This window comes from Embiotoca jacksoni, unplaced genomic scaffold, assembly GCF_022577435.1.
Source record: "Embiotoca jacksoni isolate LCO1_2020_lvr unplaced genomic scaffold, fEmbJac1.0.p SCAF_15, whole genome shotgun sequence".
Taxonomy (NCBI): domain Eukaryota; kingdom Metazoa; phylum Chordata; class Actinopteri; family Embiotocidae; genus Embiotoca; species Embiotoca jacksoni.
The window spans coordinates 233891-256362 of record NW_027185285.1 but is presented as its reverse complement, the minus strand read 5'-3'; the positions used below and the strand labels follow the sequence as shown (position 1 = coordinate 256362).

Here is a 22472-nt window from a genome sequence, read left to right as displayed (position 1 = left end):
ATGTGAAGAGGCTAAAAGCAGGAAAACAGCTGTGTGTGTGTGTGTGTGTGTGTGTGTGTGTGTGTGTGTGTGTGTCGGGGGGGGGGGGGGGGGGGGTGCAGGGGAACGTGGTTCAGGAAGAGCAAGTGGAAGATTGATTGATGCAAATGTCAGGTCAAAATGAAAATGTCCTGTGGATCGTGCTTGGTTTCCACAAGAAAGGAACTAGCAGGTGCTGGAGGCTCGGTGGCATATTTCAACGCAGTGTTGCTTATGGATTGTTTTGGTAATGACAAAAAGGATACAAAGAGGAAACGCTCCGGTGGCACCTTTCCTCGTGACGCCGATTCATTTTGGTGAGAAAGCTCACACGTGACCCACGGAGTGAATCCCAGAGCTGCCCTCAAATATTCGACGAGAAAAGTCTCTATTAGTTGTTTAGTCGCAGGGAGAGAAAATAAAACCTCAAACTTTGCCTCATCGGAGAGCCGTTATGAATAACCCTGTCGTGGGAAGTAAGTAACTCTCACGTGCAAGAAGTATCATTAGCAGCACGTAGCCTCTGACACTCTGAAGTGCTTTTGCCGACAGCAGTGATTAAGTTACTGTAATCAGTCACAACGTGTGTGGAAAGGCTCAAGTTGCAGTGCCACAGCTTTCCAAATGTCCGAACTGTGTTCGCTGCCTCAGAAACAGAAATAAAGGCCCGTTGATGCAACGTTGCAACAGTCTCCCTGCTTCGCCTCATCACTCACAGCGTTGAGACTAGTTACGAACCGGGCCGGAGTAAAGACACTAACACGGCCGGGACTCGCAGATCTGGAAAGGTAACATCGCCTGCAACGGGCTTTGTGTTTGCAGCCTTTCTTTATTGCTTGCACCTTTCACCTTCTATTTCTCAAGCTATCACTCTCTCATACACACACACACACACACACACACACACACACACACACACACACAGGAAGGAGGGTGCAGGTCCTCTGGCTGTCGTAGACACTATTAGGCCACGATACAATGATATACTGTGTTGAGATAAACGAAGAGAATGCTCATCCTCCCTGCTGGATGTTCCAACTCATTCAGAATCACGAATGGCTTTTACCGTTAGCAATGTCGTTAATGGGAAGCTCACCTTGTGTGTGCGCGCGTTTGTAAAGGTTATATTTTAATTGTTCATTAACAAAACACATCGAATCGAATGGATATCATAAACATGCGGCGACTCTTGGGCTCGACAACCAGCGAGAGTCTTTCGTTGGGCAGGGTGTGGTGGGAGGGTGGGGGGGGGGGGGGGGGGGGGGGGCAGATTGACGGGTCAAAGTTCACCAGAGTCAAACTCTATATGCCCGGCCGTGTAACGCATTTGCTTCACCTACACGAGTAAATCCACTGTCGCAGTGACTCTATTGAAATAACCGTGTTGGAGTCTGAAATGTCTCGTTATAAACACGCGTGTGACCGAGCCCTATGAGAGTCCGGGCACTGAGCTGGCGGAGACGGTCTTCCGCTGCTCGAGTACCAAAGAAAGGGAAACCAAAGAGACAGAGAGAGGGTAGAGGGGGTGAGAGGGTCGGAGCAGTAGAGAATCAGATTCGGAGTAATGATGGGAGATGTGCTATTTTCTTCAGATGAAAGCTTTTCTCATCTAAGTGTGAGCCAATTATTTTTCTTGTTGAGAGAAAATATGAACATGTGTTTGCTGTGAATCAGTGAATAATGGCACTCCACACAAGGACCTCTGAACGCACACGTACATGCACACACGAGTGTGTGTGTGTGTGTGTGTGTGTGTGTGTGTGCGCGCGTGCGTGCGTACACACTCATGCCCTGTGGGATGGGTGACGTCATGTTTGTTGTGGGGTGGGCGGCTCCTGATTGAAGATTAAAGTCTCGCACTGCCGAAGGTGGTTTTTAGGGTTTTGAAGATGGACAGGAGCAAAACATTCCCACCTCATCATTAGGCTCTTACAGCTGAAAGATAAGAAACTCTTTTTAAGTCGCGGCCCCGGGCCCCAGAGGACCCCGACCTCTGACTGACAGGCTCAGGCAGATTTATTCTCCCGGTGGACACGGGGTCTAAAAGGAAAAACAACATTCTTCCAGTGGCCGGGCGTGTAAACGTATCCGCCGTCTACACCGGAAGACGGTTTTAGGTTTGGGAATGTTTACAGTATGGTAAAAGAAAGAATTCCCTCGGGGAGGATCCCAGGCTCGGAGCTGCTCATGTCACCGGCCAGACGGCTGGCAGAAGCCTGGGGCCTGAGATGACGATGACATGCAAGACTCTCGGGGCGGTAAATCCATCAGCGCTGACAAGACCGAGATGGAAGGTCGAGCACGGCCTTCGACGCTGGAGCCTCTCTCCGATTCTGCTTCCTGCCTGGAAGCCGAATCTACTTCTGGTGAGAAAAACTTCCATCGCATGAAGTCGTCCAACACCAAAGTGAGGATGATTCGTTTTCAGAGAAAGTCACGTTCTGCCGACGTGGATTCCCTTCTGTGCAACAACAATGCCTCTCCGCTGACATCACCAGCAGCGAGAGCACGTCACCGTGTCTGCATGTGACATTTTAATGCCTCAAGAATTATTTTCCGGGTGGGAAATTCCCCCCAAAAAAAACATCGACATGTCACAGCACACTAAAACGCTCAGTCATGATGAATAACAAAAAAAAAAACAAAAAAAAAACTACTGAATGAGTTTTTTTCAGGGTTGAAGGTTGGCGACCAGCTGTGTAAACATTACTGTTTTAGTAATGATTTTTTTTTTTTAACTAACTACTAAATAAAATACGCTAACAAAATTGAATAAAACGTCCGAATTGACTGTCTGTAAACGTGGCAAACAAGGAAACTCAATCAAAACATCAGATAAAATGTCAAATATTGGACCCAAAACTAGTCAATAATGTCCGCAAACCACAGCATTTGTCTAAATCTGATTAAAACACAGAATTAGAGCAGTTACTGGCTCCTTCAGGCCAAATCCTGTCCGAATTATCCGCCCCCCCCCCCTCCTCCTCCTCCTCCCCACAGTTGCCTGACCCCGGGCCAGAGCCTGGGAAGTGCCAGCCACACACAACGGACAACACGGAGGGAGGGGAAGGGGGGGGATGCAAACACACAAAACAGAGACACAGAGAGAGAGAGAGAGAGAGAGAGAGACACACACGGCTGCAACCGAAGTTTCTTCGCAAAGATCACAAATAGAAGACGCCCCGAGCTTTAAAAAAAAAATAAAAATAAAACAAAAAGACATCTGAAGTAAGTCGTCTAGGTCAAAGCAATTTGTCAGAGAGATGACTGCTGAAAAAAAGTTGGGAGAGGGGAGTCGGAGGCAAGTCCTCCCACGGTCACAGCCAGGGACGGGCTGGGTGTGTGTGTGTGTGTGTGTGTGTGTGTGTGTGTGTGGGGAGGGGGGGGGGATTTGCTGTCAGCCTCTCAGAGAAGGTTACAGACAGAGATATGGAAACGTCTTACCTGACGTGTCCCACATGTTCAGCTCGATCCGGTGCTTGTCTATCTCAAAGCTGGCTGTGTAGTTTTCGAACACTGTGGGCACGTAGTTCTGGAAAACAAGAGATTTTATTTTAGGTATCCAATCAAAGGGGGACATGAGGAGCTGGTGTTTACAACAGCCGCTGTGAGGAGACTAGTGGGAATATCAGTACATTTAAAAGGATACAGCTGACAAATAATATCATGGGAGACACATTGTATTCATCATTTTGGGGATATTATAATGTGTATAGAAATATAGTAATAAATAAGCAGGTAATGACAAAGACTCAAGTTTTCTGTCCATTCAGACACAGGATTGTAATTTTACAGGCTTTCATTCCACTTCACCTCCACAGTGCTTTCTCTCCCTCTTGTTTTAATAATACTGGATTCAGGCAGGTGGATGTAACCCGCTTCATTCCTGCTGAAGTTGAGCTGTCAAATTCCAATGGCAGCGCTCCTGTTTTATTCATAAACTCTGGATCTTCTTTAGAATAATAAAAAAAAAAATTTAAAAAAAAAAATTAAAAAATTAAAAAAAAAAAAAGAGGCTAAGTTAAGACTTTTTCCTCAGACCTACCTCAGGATAGCAGTCCTTCGCAAAGACGTGCAGGAGTGCCGTCTTCCCACACTGCGTGTCCCCGACCACCACAATCTTACAACGGCTGCCTAGACTGTCCATGGTTTGTCCGTCAGACGTGTGTTGTTGACACGGGGAGGGTTCGCATCCAGCATCCGACACGAGACGCGGCGAGATCGAACGCTGAGAAGAAATACGAGCAAATACATGCGCTGAGCCGCCGGTGCGCTTTATCCAGCTTCTCCTTGTCCGACGCGCACGCAGCCTCTTCAGGTCCCGCTGACACACTCCGTCTGACTGGTCGGCTACCAAAAAAAAACCACGAGCAGGTCGCTCTCAGCCCTCCCTGGAAAACTCCGGTACTTTTGATTACTGGCCACGCCCTCCTAATATTCACGTCCGAGACACATCACTTCCATGGAATTGGCTGCTCCTCCGGGAAATAAAAAGCCTATCATGATTTGTGACCTTTTCCTCTTTGTTTGTTTTTTTTCCCCCTTTATTTTATATCGTTATAAAAGTTCAGTGATATTAATGACGGAAAAAGTTAATGGAAAAGAAATCCCTATAGTGTCTGTGTGTTATACAGACCTCACTTTGTTCCTACTAATGAGAACGTAACCTGATCAAGATGTCTTGTCACGTTTTCTATTTCTGACCTCTTATGTCATCATTACGTCTGTAATATTACTATAAAAGGTGTTATCACAAGATCTCAGCACCACTCGTGTTTGAACAGAGAGCTACTTTATTCTCTTCACATTAACTTTATGTGATCTTTGGTGATGGACATTTTTAACTTGTTCAGCGTCATCTGGGTGCATCTGCACACATAGATTAGGCATTTTTGTGTTTTTTTTCTTTCATATTTTATGTTGATTATGATGAGACAAAAACACACAAAAAATCAGCAATGTTCTGTGATGAGAGCTTTTAAATATGCAAATATATAAATTCCAAGTTTACATTTCTTGGAGGGCAGACAGTATCAAGTGAAAGTGTTTGTAGGTTATTTCTTTGGGACTTGGTATATTACTTTTAATTATCCTTAAGAGTAAAGACTTTGTAGCTGTTTGTCTTATAATAATCACTCACTGTAAAGATCTTTTTTTTTTTACGTCACTGTTGGCAAAGCAGCATACATGCTCAGCACATTAGGCCTCGTGATTTAGTGCCAACATGACCTTTTAATGGAGATACAATAAATGTAGCGTACCCGCATAAAACGGTCCATCAAATAAAGTAGTTCGAGGTGACTGGGTTGTCTTTATGGGCCTCGTTGCCTTTTATTTAGTTGATATTCCTCGGAAGTGCCCCACGGAGTTAATGTTTTTTTGTGAATGAGATAATGAAATGACGCGGCACCACGTGCCAGTAAAGGTCAGCACTGTTGAGTCATGTCATGTCGCCTGAAGAGCGACACTGACTCCTGCTGGGCACAAATGGTATTATACAATTCACATACCTCATGTATGGTATTATATGAAATCTATAAGCGATACAAATAAATACATCAACAGAAATGACACAATAAGAGGTAATATTTTAAAGCCTAAAATATAACCCCTATGCTTCTTTCACACACAGAGTTTATCATTTGTATTTTTTTATTATTATTATTTCCTCGACAGACTAATTTTATTAATGTCAGCAAATGAGTCTTAAGGTTGAATAACATTTTAGATATATTTACAAATGATAAAGTGCTTAACAGATAACACAGATTTTACACAATTTACTAAAAAAAAAACAATGCATCCTATGAGTTGTTGCTTTATAGATTAAAAGGTAGTTTGGACTTACTTTCGGGAAAATGAGTGAATGCCATCTTAGATTTAATGTATAGAGAAGAAGAAAAAAGACGCCCTGTGACTGATGTGACACCTTTTCATTCTATTGTGGACTTGGTCTCTCACTTTTTCTACACCATGTCTGGTAATAGTGTTCTGTAACCCCGACAGGATTATGTGGTTGAGCAGGTTAACTATTACAGATACAGTATGAGTCCTCATGTGAATATTAAATTCAATAATTTGTCAGAATTTATATTTCCAACAGTCCACAGTTCCAGGCTTTCTATGCCTTGTTATTAGAGCAACCTGTTACAGTTGAGTTTACCAATTATTTTTTTTCCAATGTTAAAGATTACGCAGACAAAATTTACACTGTAATACTGTAGTGTTCTGAAACCTGGCCAAAAAAAAAAAAAAAAATCCAAAATTGTCCATCTTGCTCAATGACAGCTGGAGTAAGTGAGAAAATATGACTGTGATTTGGATGAACTGACTCTTTGCTGCCAAAGCCCCGTCATCCATCTTGGAATCAATAGAACAGCAGGTGGCAGTGTGCATTTATCACTGGAAGAGGCTTTTGACTATTTTAGTCCAGGACCCCCAAACCTTGTGGGACACCATTGACAGCATATTATCCTCTTTCTATACAAGTAAATAGAGTAAAAACTCGGGAGTCACTAATATTATGCTCAAGCTCAATCATTTTGTTCCTATAATAACGTTAGGCATTTTCCTTATCAATTTCAGATAAACACCGCCACCACCTCGAGTGGGTTGTTTTTTCTTGTCAAGGAAACTACTGTCTTAAAATAGCTGAGCACAATGCAAGATGCCTCATAAGACAAGAAGACCGCGTTCCACTTTCTGCAGACTAAACCAGTCACATTACACATGTTTGCAACAAGCGTTTACATGTACACATGAATGCATCGGTATTTACGATGAATGGTGGGGTGGATAACGCTCATTCTCATGCTGACTTGTTCAACACAGTGTGCTCCACCTGCCACCAGGTGGGTGTAGTGTTCTGCAATACTCATTGGCCTGTTTAACAGTAGGATTCTGCTGATGACTGTCTTGTGCTACAAGAGGCTTTGATGGATAGTCTGCTCAACAAGTAAACTCATTACACCCGTGTATTAATTGAGCAGAGATGCCAGCACCAGATCGTTCAGTATCAGTTTGACCGTATCAAGAAAATATATTAATCACCTAGTGGCTTAGTTGGTAAGGAGCCAGTATGCAGAGACTTCTGGTTCCTTTAAGCTCTCAGTTTCTGTGAACATGCCAAGGAGAATTTAATTAGGCTTTAGACTTCAACGCCAAGTTATTTCACCCTGCATTTCAGTTTAACCCCAGAAAAATAAATACATAAAAAATAAAACTGTAGGGTAGTTATTACGCTCTAAAAAAAAAAAAACACATTGAGCCAACTGCTGGTAGAATTGCGTTGAGCCAACTCAAAGTTTTAAGTATGCTGAATCAGCCTTTCTGCCATAATCATAAGCATTTTAAGTAGCACTTAATGTGTCATTAACACAAATTTTTTTGAGTTGAATGTACTTATGAAATAAAGTCGGTCAAATAATTGTTTCACTATTAAAAAGCATTTTAAATCCATGCTCTTATATTTCTCTAGATTAATAATAATTAATTAAAAAAAAAATTAAAAGTATCTACCTGAAATATCTCAAATATTTATAGCCTTAGGAATGTTACTCTTTATTCTGGTGTTCACTATTACAAAATATTCAATGTAGTTTTATTTATATTGTACCAAAACACAACATAAGATTTCTAACAATTCCCAGTTATGAGTTGTGTTTTTGGAGCACTGACATGTTGAACCTGTCTCCGGGTCAACATTTATGGTGGTTGCTCCTGTGTTACACAACAATGCTGAGACCAACCAATGTTTGTTTGTTTGTTTATTTGGGCCTAAGGGGTAAACGTTTGGTAAATTTGAGAGAATAAATCGGATACAGTAAACACACACAAATACTTTTCAGCATAAGATGCTGCTTTGTTGCCTCCTGTCGTGGAGGTCGTGGAGGTCGCAGGTTTAACGCAGTGATTCTAAATCTTACAAGGTCTGGATTGGTCAACTGGCTACAGATAAAATTGTATATATTGAAGTATGTCGTTTTACTTCTTCGAGTCACTGAGGACAAACTAAACAATACAAGCTTAGGAATAAAACAATTTTTAATTACTTTTGTTTGAAATTATAGGGGTTGCAAATTAAAGTTACTAAATCCAGCTGAATGAGCCGATGGGGCTGGAAACACTGATTTAGACAAAAACAACAGCACTGTGATGATTCAGAATCTTGCTCAAAAATATTATAATAAAACCTGAAAAAATAACATTTACCTTTGTTTATTGAGAAGGTAACCAGGCTGAATGCAACAATAAGCACCTTGATACTTCCAGTAATAAGTCACCACAGGCACACGGAGGTATTATCTGCAGTAATAATTCATGCTGACAGCCATGTGGGAGATTTGAATGATTTCTCATTTGTTTGTTTCTCTTTCTAGATTTGTTGTAAATCCCAGTATTTGCACACTTTTAATGGAAAAGAAAATATCCGTGTGTTTGTAGCTCAGACACACACACACATCCTCGGAGACAGCTCAGACTCCCTGCAGACTCAATCTATTTGCCTGGCTGAGGTGACACAGTACTTTATCCAGGCCGAATTACACCACCGAGAAACATTATGCACAACGGTAACCTACTTAGACAACATAAAGAAGCCTCCAAACTACACAAGGTGTCCCAGAGAGTGCATCTTTGTCCCTGCTTTCCTTTAACTCCAGCCATTTTTTTTAATTTTTTTTTTTATATGGACAGATTTGAGTTTATTCTGAAATATTCTCAGTCAATATAACATAGAAGTTGTTTGCTTAATGTTTTTTTTTTTCAGACTCCAACCTGCAGTCCGACTCGTTTTCCTGACTGTGCCTTGCTTGTACATCACCATCCTCGCCCTGTCAGAGCTAATGAGCAGAAGAGCCACTCTCCCAGCACTCACAGCATACTGATGTGTATTATTCAGAGTGGCTCAGTGTGGTTGGTCAGAGGAAGAACAGACATCTGCCTTGTAACATTTTTGCCGTGTGTCAAAGCGGCTGATCAATAATGGCTGCATCCTACATCATTAAGCCGCTGTGGGATATCGATTTGGGACGTTGCTGACTTTGGCCTGAGAAGTGCTGAGTGGCACTTTGTGGCCACAAGGTGTCTCACCACTGCTGTTTGAATGGACCCTGGGCAAGTCCCTCATCTAGTCAGCAAGTAAATATCAATGTAGTCTGGTTTCTTTTTGTGACAAGTGACACAGACATTCACGATCGCAAAATCTGCTTCTCTAAGCTTCCAAGACTTCCACGAAACTTACAAGTTACAACTAATAATATCCACAATGTCTCGTGTGTTTGCTTTTGTTGGAAGAGGTCATCCTGTAGCTCTGCATTCCCCCCCCCCGCCCCCCCTCGCCCCCCACCCCTCACAGAAGCTGAATAAAACAAAGCAAGTTATATCATTTCATCAAAAACTGGCGCAGCCTCAACTCGAGCTCGTATTTTTCAGAGCTGCCTGCGCGGGGAAGTTCCAACAATGAGCCATACGCAGACCCAAAGTTCCTGCAAATCGTACTGCAGAACAGGCAGCATAAACAAACGTTTCCTCTGGCTCCTGTTCCCCAAACCTCACTGCTAAACAAGCAGTACACAGACAGTGAATGATTGCAATTGTGCTTAATTTAATTGAAGAGCTGAGGTATATTGTTACAGCTCCGAAATGATAAACCAACATGCAATATTGACTTTCTTACTCTCTCATATCACAATTTGTATGTTTATTGTTATTTATGTTTCTGTATTTCACAAGCTACTTTTTTCTCCAACCAGCTTCATATTATCCTGAAGATTTGCAGAAATAAGTAGATTTTAGGGAAGGGTTTTGCCAGGTTTGCGTTTACATTTGTCTCTCAGCCTCCGAGGACATTTTTTGCAAATCACCTCTCTGCTTGATGCAATATAGGCTTATTTTATAGCCCTACCCAAACAGCCAAACCCACCCAATCACACAAGCCAATCCCTGGCTTTTACTGCGCTCCGCGTTTTCCAGTTTGCCTCCGTCTCGTCCCACTCACACTTTCTGTCAGAGCTCGGCGTTGACAGCCACTGATCAGCCCACTTTGTCGGGGTTTGTGTCTCCATGCAAGACTGCTGAAAAAGAAGCTCTGACTCTCACATTTTCTTTGAATTGCAAGACGAGTACACGTAGCAAAAAAAAAAAAAAAACGAGCCTGTCCACGGCAAAAAAAAAGCACAAGTGAAAAAGCCTTTAAGTCATTTTCTGCACTCATCTCTGTCTCGCAGCCCCTCTGCACAATGTCTGGAGAAGACGCACCTGCCCAGCAGCAAAACGCCGTGGACCAGAAGCAGGAGACCAAACCCACCGAGGAGCCCAAAACCGAGGCGCCCAAGGTGGAGCCCGCACCCGCTGCAGCTGCCGAAGCAGCGGCCACGCCGGCGGCGACCACCGAGAAGGTCCCCGAGGAGGAGACGTTCACCTACCGCGCTCTGGTGCTCACCGGCTACGGGGGCTATGATAAAGTCAAGCTGCAGGTGAAGAAGGGCAAGCCGGCGCTGAAGGCTGGCGAGGTCCTGGTGCGGGTGAAGGCGTGCGGGCTGAACTTCGCCGACTTGATGGCCAGACAGGGGCTGTACGACAGGCTGCCGTCCCCGCCGGTCACCCCGGGAATGGAGTGCTCCGGGGTGGTGGAGGCTGTAGGGGAAGAAGTAACAGACAGAAAAGTAAGCAAACATAATACACAGCTTGTCTTTTATCACTTGAAATCGCATGTTGCTGATTGTATTTTATTGTTTAAGTGATAAATATATTCATTTTGGTGCTGAACAGCTACATCTGGATATGGGCGTGTCAGGCTTGCTCGCTGCTGAGGCAGGGATGGTAGTGCTGCTGTGTCATGTCAACGGTTTCATGGTTTAATTAATTTAATGTTAATAGGTTATTGGATCAGGCATTTATCTAAAAAAAAAAAAAAAAAAAAAAAAAAAAATATGGTAATAAAAAAAATGGCTTGGTTATGACTTAGGTGCGGATTGTTCATCCATTAATTCACTTGTGCATAAAGGAGACATCACTTGTTGTCTAAAAGTTGAAACCAATGAAGCCTGTTCGTGTGTTTATGTTTTATTTTATCACTGTAGAAAAAGACAAAAGTGAGTAAATGACACAAGTTGAGTACAATGCAGCCAGCAGCAGGCGTCGCCCCTCTTGTCTCCCTGCTTTTCAAACTGCGCTGCCGGTGCGCACTAGATTGAGCAACTTCCAAGTTCAGGATAGTTGCAGAGATGGAGATTAATTCTCTGTTCAGAGCTCACGAAACATGTGTGCTGTAAGTTTAAATCTTAAATAAACGCCTGCAAATCAGTTGCATGCCCTACATTATTGCTGCACCCACGCTGTAGTGCGCTTTGATGTGCGCCAAGGTGTGGAGCGCTGCGTCAAGTTAACCAGTGATGGGATACGTCAAGACCGGAAATTAAATGGTTGTTCCTTCAAAATTAAAGCTGTGATCACGCCCCTTAGCGTTTACTTTGGGTTGTTATAGAGACAAAAGAAGCGAAAATGAAAATGTATGCATGATATGAAAACCAGCATGCACAAGAGTACAATAAATCATTTCGATGACAAAATGTTGCGCAAGAGACCGGATGTAATTGTTAAAACTGCTGGCGTGCAGTTGTATCTTGCTTCTGTTAACCCTGAATGAACCTGCAAAACGTTTTGTTTTTTTTGTATGATATACAAGATGCCACTGATCCCTACTTTCGCTACTTTGCATGCAAAATGTTAATTGTGACTGGACTTTTATTTTGAAAACTGAGGAAAGATGTCCCAGTTATTAATATAACTTGACACCGGTGAAGGAGACCGGAGTCACCGACGCCTTTTGTTACCGGGAGCGACGGTGGCGCACAAAACGCACCGAATGGAAAGGGCGAGGCGCGACGCGACAGACAGCGTGGTGTGAGGAATGGGATCTCTCGCTTTCTTTATCAACAGATAACGCATCGCCTTTGTTGCATTCAGAAAATATTTACAGCCATTATGGTTGAAGTTGAGACCGTTGATCTCTCAGACAATGAAGCCAATTAAAGAACCTTCATAAAAGACCTTTCTTTAGTGTTGCAAGAGGGTTATCTTTTTCACATTGCATGATGAGTCACAGGCCTATATGTCTGTCTCCTGGCCGCTTGGCATCACCACGGTAACGCCTTAGAAAGGTAATTAAACGACAAAACCCAAAATGTTACACACCAGCCAATGATGACTCACGCTGTTTGTTGTAACATTTCCCCCACATCAGTTGATATCACACCACGCTGATCACATGCAGGAGCAGAATGAGTGCATCTGGCTGGGAGTGGCACATGTGTCAGCGGAGTGTAGATCCATAGATGGAGGAGGAATCTCTGCAGGCTAACAGGAGTACGATTAATGAAATGATTGGTGATGGGTCAGGTAACAGCAGCCCTGCATCGCAGAAGGCGGAGACCTTTGTGTTTCTTGAATACTTTATTGCTTCTTTCCTCATTGTCAGTAATGTTGATTGGATTTAAAGGTCACAAACCACACACACACAAACACACAGCTTGTCATCACACTCCCACATCCCCCTTTGCAGCCTTCAGCTTATAGAATTAAGAGCCAATCCTTCTAATGGATTGAGATCTCGGAGATCTTTTGGCAGCTTCAACTGGGAGGGAATGTGCTGACCCTGTTGCACAGAATTTTTTGGGAGCCTCATCACTCACTGCTGCTCAATCTGTCTGCCTATCTCTCTCTCACACACACATATGCTCACAAAGATGTACAATAGTGGGTGTGTCTGAACGTTTGTCCCCCCATATAGTGCACACAAAGATCTATGAACACACAATGCCTTTTTAATAAGATAATACAGACGTTGGTGGCTGTATATTGTGATTGATTTTTATTTAAACCCTCTGACATTTTGATGTACTACTGAACATTATGTTCTCTAATCTGATGCATTTAAGATGCTGTAGTTATATTTCATATTTATGATAAGAATAATATCCTGTATGTTTGAAAACATATTCATATATTCTTGTCAGATATGAAAAATATCTGTATTGAAATTGTAATTATGGGATCAAACAATACCGAGCCCGACATATTCTCCGTGATTAAAACTCCTTTCCTCCTGTCTTCGGCTTCTGTAAATTTATTCTCGACTGCCTGACTCGTATTCTATATCAATGACTGTTGCAAAGCAAGCGGTCCTTCAGGAGACACTGGTGAAGCGATACTACAGCGAACTTACCCCAAATGACCTCAGAGGGGGAAAGTGTAACAGTGAGTAAGTGAGGGGAGAGCGGAAATATCACAAATCACACCGAAACTCCCCCGACGCCAAACATCAGCACTTTTTTTTTCACATGGCGTGCCTTTTTTTTTCTTTCTTATACATATATATGCGCTCCCTGCGTGAGTTTTGGCAGGATCTGACCCATATGTTCTCAATTACCTCCCTCTGTCCCACATTGTCAGTCTGGTATTTCCTTCATCAGTCCCTCTTGCTCTCTATCTACACTACAGCTTAATTCTTTCTCTTAATAATCTCCTGATTCTTCCTTTGACCACTGGACTATCCATGAATCCCTCTATCTTGCTGCCCTCCCCTCCTCCCCTTCTCCCCTCTCCCTCCCCTTCCCTGGTGGGTTAAAATAAGAAAATTTTTCTCTTTCTGTTTTGTATTTTCCCCTCAAGCTTGCCCAGTGGGATTCTTTCCTTAAGTTCTGGTATTTTCAAAAACTAAAAAGAGAGGAATTTATTAATCCAGCTGCTACACCATGAAAAAAGATAATCCTACTTTGTTGGCATGGTGTGCTAATTTACATAATCAGAGATGCAGTTCAATAGGCAGCATGTAGGCCCTGCTGTCACAGATGTGGGAGCTGGGCGTGGCCTTTATGCTAACATCACAGGAACCATGTTAAGGCACAATAACACCTACGCCGACCCCCACAGAGATATTTCCTTTTAATCATGTTTACAGCAGCCGTGTGAGCTATGTGGGTGTTGGTATATTTAACCTTCATCTTTTACCTCAACCTGACTCAGGAACTCTGCATCACAAATTCTGTTCAAGCTTTTTTTTTTTTTTTTTTTTTTTTTTTTTTTTATAACCTGATCATTTTTTGCTGAGATCATCACAGCTCCAAGCCACAGAGCAGCTGACTTGGAGCTCCACATACCCCAAAAATTAAATCACCATCTGATTAAGTCCATTCATGTACAGCTCACTGGAAGTGTCTTTGTTTCGGTGCCCCCGCACTCCTGACCCCGGCTGTGACTTTACTTGTATTTGATCCAGTGTGAAGGCTGAGAAAAGGAAATGCAAGAAGCGCCTGTGTGTGTGATTTTCTTTTTTCTTTTTCTGTCACATTGTGAAGATGTTGTAACAGAAGTGTCACAAGGCTTGTTCACTTGGCCTTGAATGTTCCTACCCAGCCTCTGTGTGACTGACAGTAACTCACATGCTTTATATGGGCACAGAAGAATAGCTGCAGATGCGTTTGAATGCGTGAGTCATGTTTGTTTCCTGTAAAAGCCTGAACTCCCCCGCGTATCGATTTGTACCCACACTGTACCCCCAATTAAACCAGTGAGGTTGATGAGTTTGAAGACTCCCAACGGCAAAGACAAAGGAAAGAGGTGGAGATCCGCGAGAGCTCGTCGGCATGAATAACAAAAGAGACGCAAAAGGGAAAGTAGCCCATGGTGAAAAAGTGAAAGTGTAGTTTGAAATAAAACAAATGACTTGGCCTCAGACAGAAAGATGAGGCTATGAAAAGGGAAATAGAGAGAAGGAGATCTCTCTAATTGGAGTGGATAGACAGCGAGGCGCACTGCTCCCTCCAGACCATTAGAGAGGCCCGGGTGGAGAGGGTTTGTTCCCAGGAGGAGAGAGCTTGTCTTATGCTCAGCCATGGGGAAGAATCTGGCAGGGACTCTGATGAGTGGAGGGAAGCCAGGGGAGAAGATGGGTCCCATTGTCCTGTCTCACTGATGAGCAAGAGGGGATACGGGACACTCCTCACCAGGGGAGAGAAGAAAGAGGATAGTAAAGACAGAACGAGACGGCGGAGGATGAAGCAACAGGGATGAAAGATGGAGGAGAAGACGAGGACACAGACAGGATGAGACGGGGGAAGGGGGGGGGGGTGTAGACGTTCTAAAGTTGTAAGAGGAAAAGGAGTCAGGAAGTGAAAGAGAAAGAAGGGAAGAGAAAAAAGTGAGGAGAATGGAAACAGGGTGGGAGGGAGAGCTGTGGATAAGGGGGAGGAAGAAAACAGGAAGAGAGTTATAATGCTGCAGTCGTCTCTGTTTCCTGTGTCCCTCGAGTGGCTTCTCCTGATTGGTTAGTTAGGGCTTGGGGGGGGGGGGGGGTCTATATCGTGGCTTATTTTTCTGGAAAGAGACAGTTGTGAATCGAAGGATCCTGCTTTGATAAGGAGAGTTTGAGGGTAACAGAGGACAAGGCGGTGGTCGAGAGATGCAGCACGTCCTGAAAGATGAAATGATAATCACATATTGTGTCATATTTGGGGCAATTCTGACATTTCCAAAAAAGTGAAACTTCAGCTGAATATACAGTCCAGATGGAGCACATTAGCAGAAATTACTTCCTCGTTGCTTTTGAGACTTTTCCTCTTTGATGTAACTTGATTTTCAAAGCTGATCAATAATCAAGCGGGCCCAATCTGCAAACAGCTGACCACTGCAGGTTGGGGAACAGCTCTCATATTTTGGCGTTAATCCTGATTATTGATTTACTTCCTTTTCTGTCCTAATTCTTCTCCTGCTTGACTATTTCTCTCCATAAAGTCGATGCAGCTTTTGTTACGACTCTTAATCTGCTGTTGGTTTCTTTCCTCGCGTGCTTGCACGCTTGCAGGGTGCTTCTTTAAAACACTTTGAGGTTTGGTGGACGAGTTTGTTTGCACGTTCGAGTGTCTGCTGTTGTTGTAAGCAAAGCAATAAATCTCACTTTTACAGTTCCTGCTACATCATTCAGACTGCACCAAAGAAACCAAGAGCTTCAGCTCCAGCAGTGAATCCTGTTCATCGGAAGAAACGAATCGTTCAGTTAAAGTAATGCAGAAATTTGCTTTAATTTTGACCCACAGACAGAAATAATAATAGAAAGCCAAGTTTTACTCTCGATTTGGCAATACGTGCAGCTTCAGTGTAATGAGCTCCGTATGAATTTCAACTGTTTGGAAGTAAAAGAATCAGATAGGTTGCTGCTCTTCCAAAAAACATTAGCTCATCAGCTCACAACCTTCCAGCCTGATGTGTCAGACGCAGCCTCAAGGGACGAACTCAAGAAACTCTTCATCGACACCACGGGATGTCATTCAATTATTTATGACATTAATATTCCTGTTCCAATTTAATAGTGGATGTTGCAATATTTTTTTCATCCAGTGAATTCTCAATGTTTCGGTTATTTGTACTAGTGTCTTTGAAATATTTCGTTGATCTTTAAGGTGATCTTAACTATTCCAGTAGTTTCTCTTTGCTTCTAATTTCTAAATCATTTTTCATGCAATCTTGGTCACAACTTGGTGTTCACATGTTATAGTTACATTATTCAATATGTGTATAAATTTCTCATAAAATAAAATACTTTTTTGCATAAAAATATGTGAGCTACTGAACTATCTATGCCTGTAACCCCAATAACTGCCGTTGTACTGTAGTTCCTGGATTGAAAGTACCGCTGGTTGAGAGTTATGTATTGGGGCACATTAGTTTCTGTTGCAGTTACACTGAGTACAAACTGGGAGCTATTCGTTATACAATTCTTTTTTGAAGCTCATGTCTTCCTTCGCTCTTTGTTCCAGGTCGGTGATAAGGTGATGGTGCTCAACCGCTTCGGGCTGTGGCAGGAGGTGGCCGTGGCGCCAGCAAGCCACACCTTCCTCATCCCAGAGGGGATGAGCTTCGAGGAGGCAGCAGCCCTCCCCGTCAACTACATCACCGCCTACATGATGCTGTTTGACTTTGGCAACCTGCGGCCCAACCAGAATGTCCTCGTCCACGCCGCCGCAGGTACGAAGGGAGGAAAGAGTAGAGTGCACACACATAGAAAAGAACAACACAGCACGCGTGCGCAGCGGGAGCACACGGTCCTCTGGCTTTCTGTTTTCGGTTGTGAATGGATCCGTGAAAAGTAATTAATTTCATATGATGGTGAGATTTGGTACAAATGGATTAATATTTCATTCACTGTGGCTTTGATTGCTTTTATGTATTCCTCTACAAGTTCAATTATTAATTCCCAACTATTGTTTTGAGTTGTTTTTTGATGAAAAAAAATTCTTTGATTCAAGCTTCTTAAGTGGGAATATTTTCTGGTTCCCTTAGTCTTTAATGACAATGAACTCAATATATTTTGGTAAAGAAGAAAACAAGTCATTTTACTCTGCTGCCGGTTGATATTTTTGCAAAATGATCAACAGATTAACTGTACATTTTTTGAAGCCCTAAAATAAATGTTGTAATCCTGAAAACTCCAATTAATCAGTTGAACTCTACCAACAGCTGAATTTAGCGTTATAACACCAACCTCTTGAGTTGAGAAATTAAAAAAAAAAAATCATTTTTAAATTCTCTGCAAAAAAAACCAATACAAAGATACATGACTCATGTTATGGCATCAGGAAACGCCCTTGAAGGTTTTCTGTGCTACACGTCTTCCTTCTCTGCACCTCCTGTTTCTGTATTTCTTTTTTCGTATGAATTATGGCAGTTGGAGAAGGTCCACTCTTCATATGAGATATGGCTCGGTGTTTGGCTCTCCGTCGGACTGCATCGAGAGTGGAGCACCTGCCACCTGCAGTGAGGGGTCAAAGGTTCAGAGCGAGTGGGTGGGAGAACGATGGGGACAGAGGGAGTAAAAAGCACCTGCTTTGGGGTGTGATGCAGCGAGCCTCAGAGCATTTGATTTTCTGCTGTATTTACACAACCGGGCCAGCTGGAGAGAACAGGAGAGCATCAGCCAAAAAGAAATTGTTCTCTGCCTCTTTGTCTCTCGCTATCTGCTGGTGCACAGCTCTCACTTTCCCTCCCATCCCCGCTTTCACTGTGCGGAGGGAACCGGAGAGGTATCCCTCTCTACATTTGGGACAGTGTGTGGGTGTCGATGGCTCAGAGGAGTGAGTATATAATGAAACCTGGAGCCTGTTTTCTCTCTGGGTGACAAAAAAAAAAAAAAAAGAGCTTTGGGAGGCTTCAAGCCCAGGTGGATGTCTCCCTTGACGATAACACAGTTACGCTGGAAATGAGTGAATTTGTAGGATTAACATCAAACTGTAGAGCTGAGTGATAGCTAAGAGGCTCATAGTTGTGGGACTGGTGGTCTGCAGAGGAATCCCAAATGTTTGTCGTTCATCATCATATCCTCCGGGCGATGTCACTCAGCCCTGTGAAGAACACGTTGCGGGAACCTCAGAGCATGTTCGCTATAGGAGGAATGCTGTGGAAGTGTGGTGTGAGAGGCAACGTTTTCCCTGCCGGTTTGGTCGAGGCGGCGTCTCTGGTTTCTCAGGGCGGGGTGCCAGTCTCAGCTCACCAGCTGTCCGGACATCAGGATTGTAAAAGCACATTGCTGAGGCTCTGACAAAAACATTTGCTGAACAGTCTTGTCTTCTTGCATGTGTAAATAATTATCATACATCATGTTGATAGCAGCAGGGTGTGAGATAAGCGCATCCATCTCTGAAAGGAAAAATCTGCCTCTTTTTACATGGATGTCCTGATGGTAAATGTTTCTAATTGAATCAATAAAATTCCTCAGTGCTTGCTGGATTGACCAAGAAATCTTGAGTTTTTCTGCTTGCAGAACTGTGCCTACATGTCCCAGGATGCATTGTACGAGAAGCCTCTAATGTCTATCCCCCAACTCCCCTGTCTCTATTTTTGTAGCACATTCCACAAATGACAGAAAAGAGGGTGATGTTCATTAGGAAACTACTAGTACATATCAAATACTGTAAACGTTAGCAGCTATATTATTGTATTACATGTATTACTTTTCACTCACTTTGTTGGCCTAAACAAAGCGTGATATGCCAAAAAATAGTCCCTCAGTGGCCATCTGCCCTCTCAGCCGTGCTGGTTTTTAGTTGTTTATTGTAGTTTATTGTTAAATTCATTGCTGCAGAATGACCCAGTTTCTGGCATCGAGACGCAGTTTGAGTGAAGGTAGCACCGGTCGCTGTTTGCCGTCGGCAGCTCAGTTTCGAGATGGTCCCTGCGGGTCTCTTGCGCTGCTAATGCAGCCACAGCATCGGCCTCCCTCTGCTGCATTTTTTTGGCTGTTTTTCTCAAATAAATATGGCTGAATATTTGAGATCAGACGCAACACTGTAAAATGTCGCCGTCCGATTTTTCGGCTGCCGTTTTTGCTGTTGGAAATGTAGCTGGTTGCAGTGCGTGTGAAGAGGACGAGGCTTCGTTTCGGCTGCCTAGTTCTTGCAGCCACCAGCTACATCGCTGTGCACCTCAAATGGCGGCGCTGGTGCCAAAAGAACAACAAAGACATTGAGAATTCAATGAGGAATTTATTGCCTTAATTGACTACATTTCTAATCAACGCTGATTGGACATCCACATAAAAAGTGCAGAATTTTCCTTTCAACATCGTCTCCCTGCATGGTGGGGCTGCACGGCTCACATGCTGCTGGATGCTGAGTGTGTATGTGTGTGTGTGTGTGTGTGTGTGTGTGTGTGTGTGTGTGTGTGTGTGTGTGTGTGTGGTGGGGTGAGGGAGGGGTCTCACCCTTGAGTCTGTCAACATTTTTTCCTGATGTATTCCGATTAGAGAGATCAAAGGTATCTCCCGTGACGAGGTAAGAGAGAGATGGGGGGGGGGGGGGGATAGTGATTGTGTCTGGGCCTATCTGTGCTGTCCTTTCAAGTCTGATACCATGTTAATATTGTGAAGGAAATTGCAGCCAGGGTTGCATACATGTCTTACTAAATTTATTCCGGCACCATATTTTAACATAGCCGACACAAAATAAGTTGCTACTGAAAATAACCATTTGTTGTCCCTCCGTACCGCAGTAACAGAATCTAAAGGTTTGGTTCCCACTCTGTCTTAAAATGAAGCAACGTTTGCTCCTCACGGTCCATCCTCAGATCACATGTTTGAGTTGTGAAAAACTCAAAACTCAACAACCCAGCCTCACATCAAATTGTGTTTTAACTACTTTGGTCCAATGCACAAAACGCGTTGGTTACACAATAACGGTGCTAAAATTGTGAAATGTTATTTTTGGACTATTTTTTCCTGTTGCCCTGCGTCCATGTGACCGACTAACAAAGCACTGCTGACGTCTTAGACATACGCGCGAGCTACCTTATGTTTAGGCACCAAAACCGCGTGGTTAGATATGGAAAAAGATCATTGTCTTGGCTAAAATAAGTCTGTTACTTCCCCGTACCTCACGATACTTGCGTCAGGCACCAACTTTCATGAGTTTTTGAAGATGTTAAAGCCGACAAAAAAAAAGGCAATTTCTTTTTAAAGAACAATAAGGAACGAGATCGAGAAAAAAAAATGTAAACTGCAAGGGGGAACATGCGGACCCTCGCGTGCCGCATGTCGGGGAGCCGGCGGCCCTCGGCCCGCTGGATCCCCGACGTGCAGCGTGCGAGGGCCTGCAGATCACTGCCCGCAGATCACTGCCCGCACGCAGATCACTGCTTGCAGTTTTAATTCTTTTTTTGTTTCTGCTTCCTATCAGTGATTTCCTAACCCCTTAAGTTATTATCCATCCTTTGTGAGATGCTCTTATTTATGGCGCCTACTTTGAGATTACGCCAGACTAACCCATTGGAAAATCACAAATGTGTCTGTAATGCATTAAATGATGACCACACATTTCACAGTTCAAATTCCAAAATTCCGTCTTTCACTTTAAGCGTTTTTCCAAGGTTTAACCTCCTTTAAACAACTATTTGGAGTCAAAATAGAACTCCTGGTAATACATCAAAATAATGTGAATTCTTTGTATTTCAGTTACGAAACAATAATTAAGTTCTCTGTTACGACTCCACCTGGACCACAGCTTCGGTGAACACCCTGTTTAACCACACTCAGAATCACATAGGTGGTTAAATGGCTTTACTTCACCTCATTAGACTGTCTGAAGACCGACGATTATGAGGATAAGTCGTGTATCCAACTAAACAGCAGTAATGTTGTGAGCCAGACGTGCCTGCGTAACGCTGCATTCCTGCTGCATCAGTTTATGTTGAGCAAAGATAAAATAGCGAGCTTTTACATGAGATTAACTGGGTCTATTTGCACGGCAGTGGAACAGACAGTGATTCGTTTTTCACCCCTAGTCACAGGGTATGGTGGTAATTATGATTTAAACTAGCATTTGTTTTTTTTGTTTTTTAATGAAGACTTTAATGAACAGCTTTTAGTTATAACTGATGAGTCATTTTCTTCTTTTGCAGTCATAAATCTTTTCATAAGTCTGTCTTTTTAGCAAATGCCTCGGGGGGGTTCATCTGCTGCTGACCTCTGTCATGGCTGACCTGTTTATTCTCATAATACGAACTTAATCCACTTTATTTAATCGCTTGTGGAAAATAATCAGACTCCTTTCAATTACTTTTAGATTTCTGTCTCCCCGAAGCCCCCAGACCTCACAGTGAAACAGATACCTCGTTCTAAATTGATTAGAAAATGTAATGATGAGCCAATGATATCACCTTCAGCGCCTTCAAAAGAGAAAGTCAACTTAGTTTTCTAGCCTTACGACATGAACAACACCCTTTATGAACCTTAATTTGAAGAACATCCACTAATGAATCTGCGCCGGCGAGTTCAGGCAACCCCGCTCTGCATCATGTGACATGTCTCGTACTCCCATCATCGTCGAATATACGCAACCACCCAATTTGGAGCACTATTTAAGCTGCATACATTTCCCATCTCAACAAAACTGCGTCAGCGCTGCCACATGTTTCTACTGCCCCTCCACCACCCGGGCCTTAAGATATCTGCTCATCATTCCCCAACATCTCTCTGTGGTCACATCTGCGGGGAATGAGTAAGCCGATGATGCCAAAAAAGCATTTCAAACATGAGTTGTCTGACTGAAATATCCTTCAATAAAGTAAAAAAAGAAAGGGGAAACTTGGAGAGTGACAAAAGAGTGATTCCTCTTCCTGGTTTGACAACCAGGAAAAAGCTGCTTTATGTGCCGAGCGAACAGAAGTGGCACTTGCGGATTTACAATATGGAGCCACAGTTACAACTTTAAGTTAATACAAAAAACACGATATATAACATTACGTTATACATTTCGGTGCTTTAGAGTTAGAAAAGAAGATCTGCGCAGTAAAAAATGAAAATACAGCAGCAGCTAGATAAGTTGGTTTAATGTAGATAATCAGCAGAGAATCCAGGAAGTTTCTGGTCCCTGCCAAGAAATAGTCTGGCACGCAACCCCCGAACAGAT

At 43.1% G+C, this 22472-nt stretch overlaps 2 protein-coding genes across 2 annotated transcripts in view; one reads left to right on the top strand and one right to left on the bottom strand.

Annotated features, from left to right (window-relative positions):
• Positions 1–4390, bottom strand: part of rnd2 (Rho family GTPase 2) — a 29823-nt gene extending 25433 nt beyond the window's left edge. Inside the window, exons 1-2 of the mRNA XM_069148604.1 lie at positions 4064–4390; positions 3463–3550 (exon numbers count right to left, since the gene is read on the bottom strand). Coding sequence (XP_069004705.1) covers positions 3463–3550; positions 4064–4165 — 190 coding nt within the window. The 5' untranslated portion in view covers positions 4166–4390. The remainder of the gene's footprint in view (positions 1–3462; positions 3551–4063) is intronic.
• Positions 4391–10009: 5619 nt separating this feature from the next.
• vat1 (vesicle amine transport 1) overlaps positions 10010–22472 on the top strand; it is a 33504-nt gene continuing 21041 nt past the window's right edge. The window contains exons 1-2 of the mRNA XM_069148603.1: positions 10010–10682; positions 16833–17040. Coding sequence (XP_069004704.1) covers positions 10257–10682; positions 16833–17040 — 634 coding nt within the window. The 5' untranslated portion in view covers positions 10010–10256. The remainder of the gene's footprint in view (positions 10683–16832; positions 17041–22472) is intronic.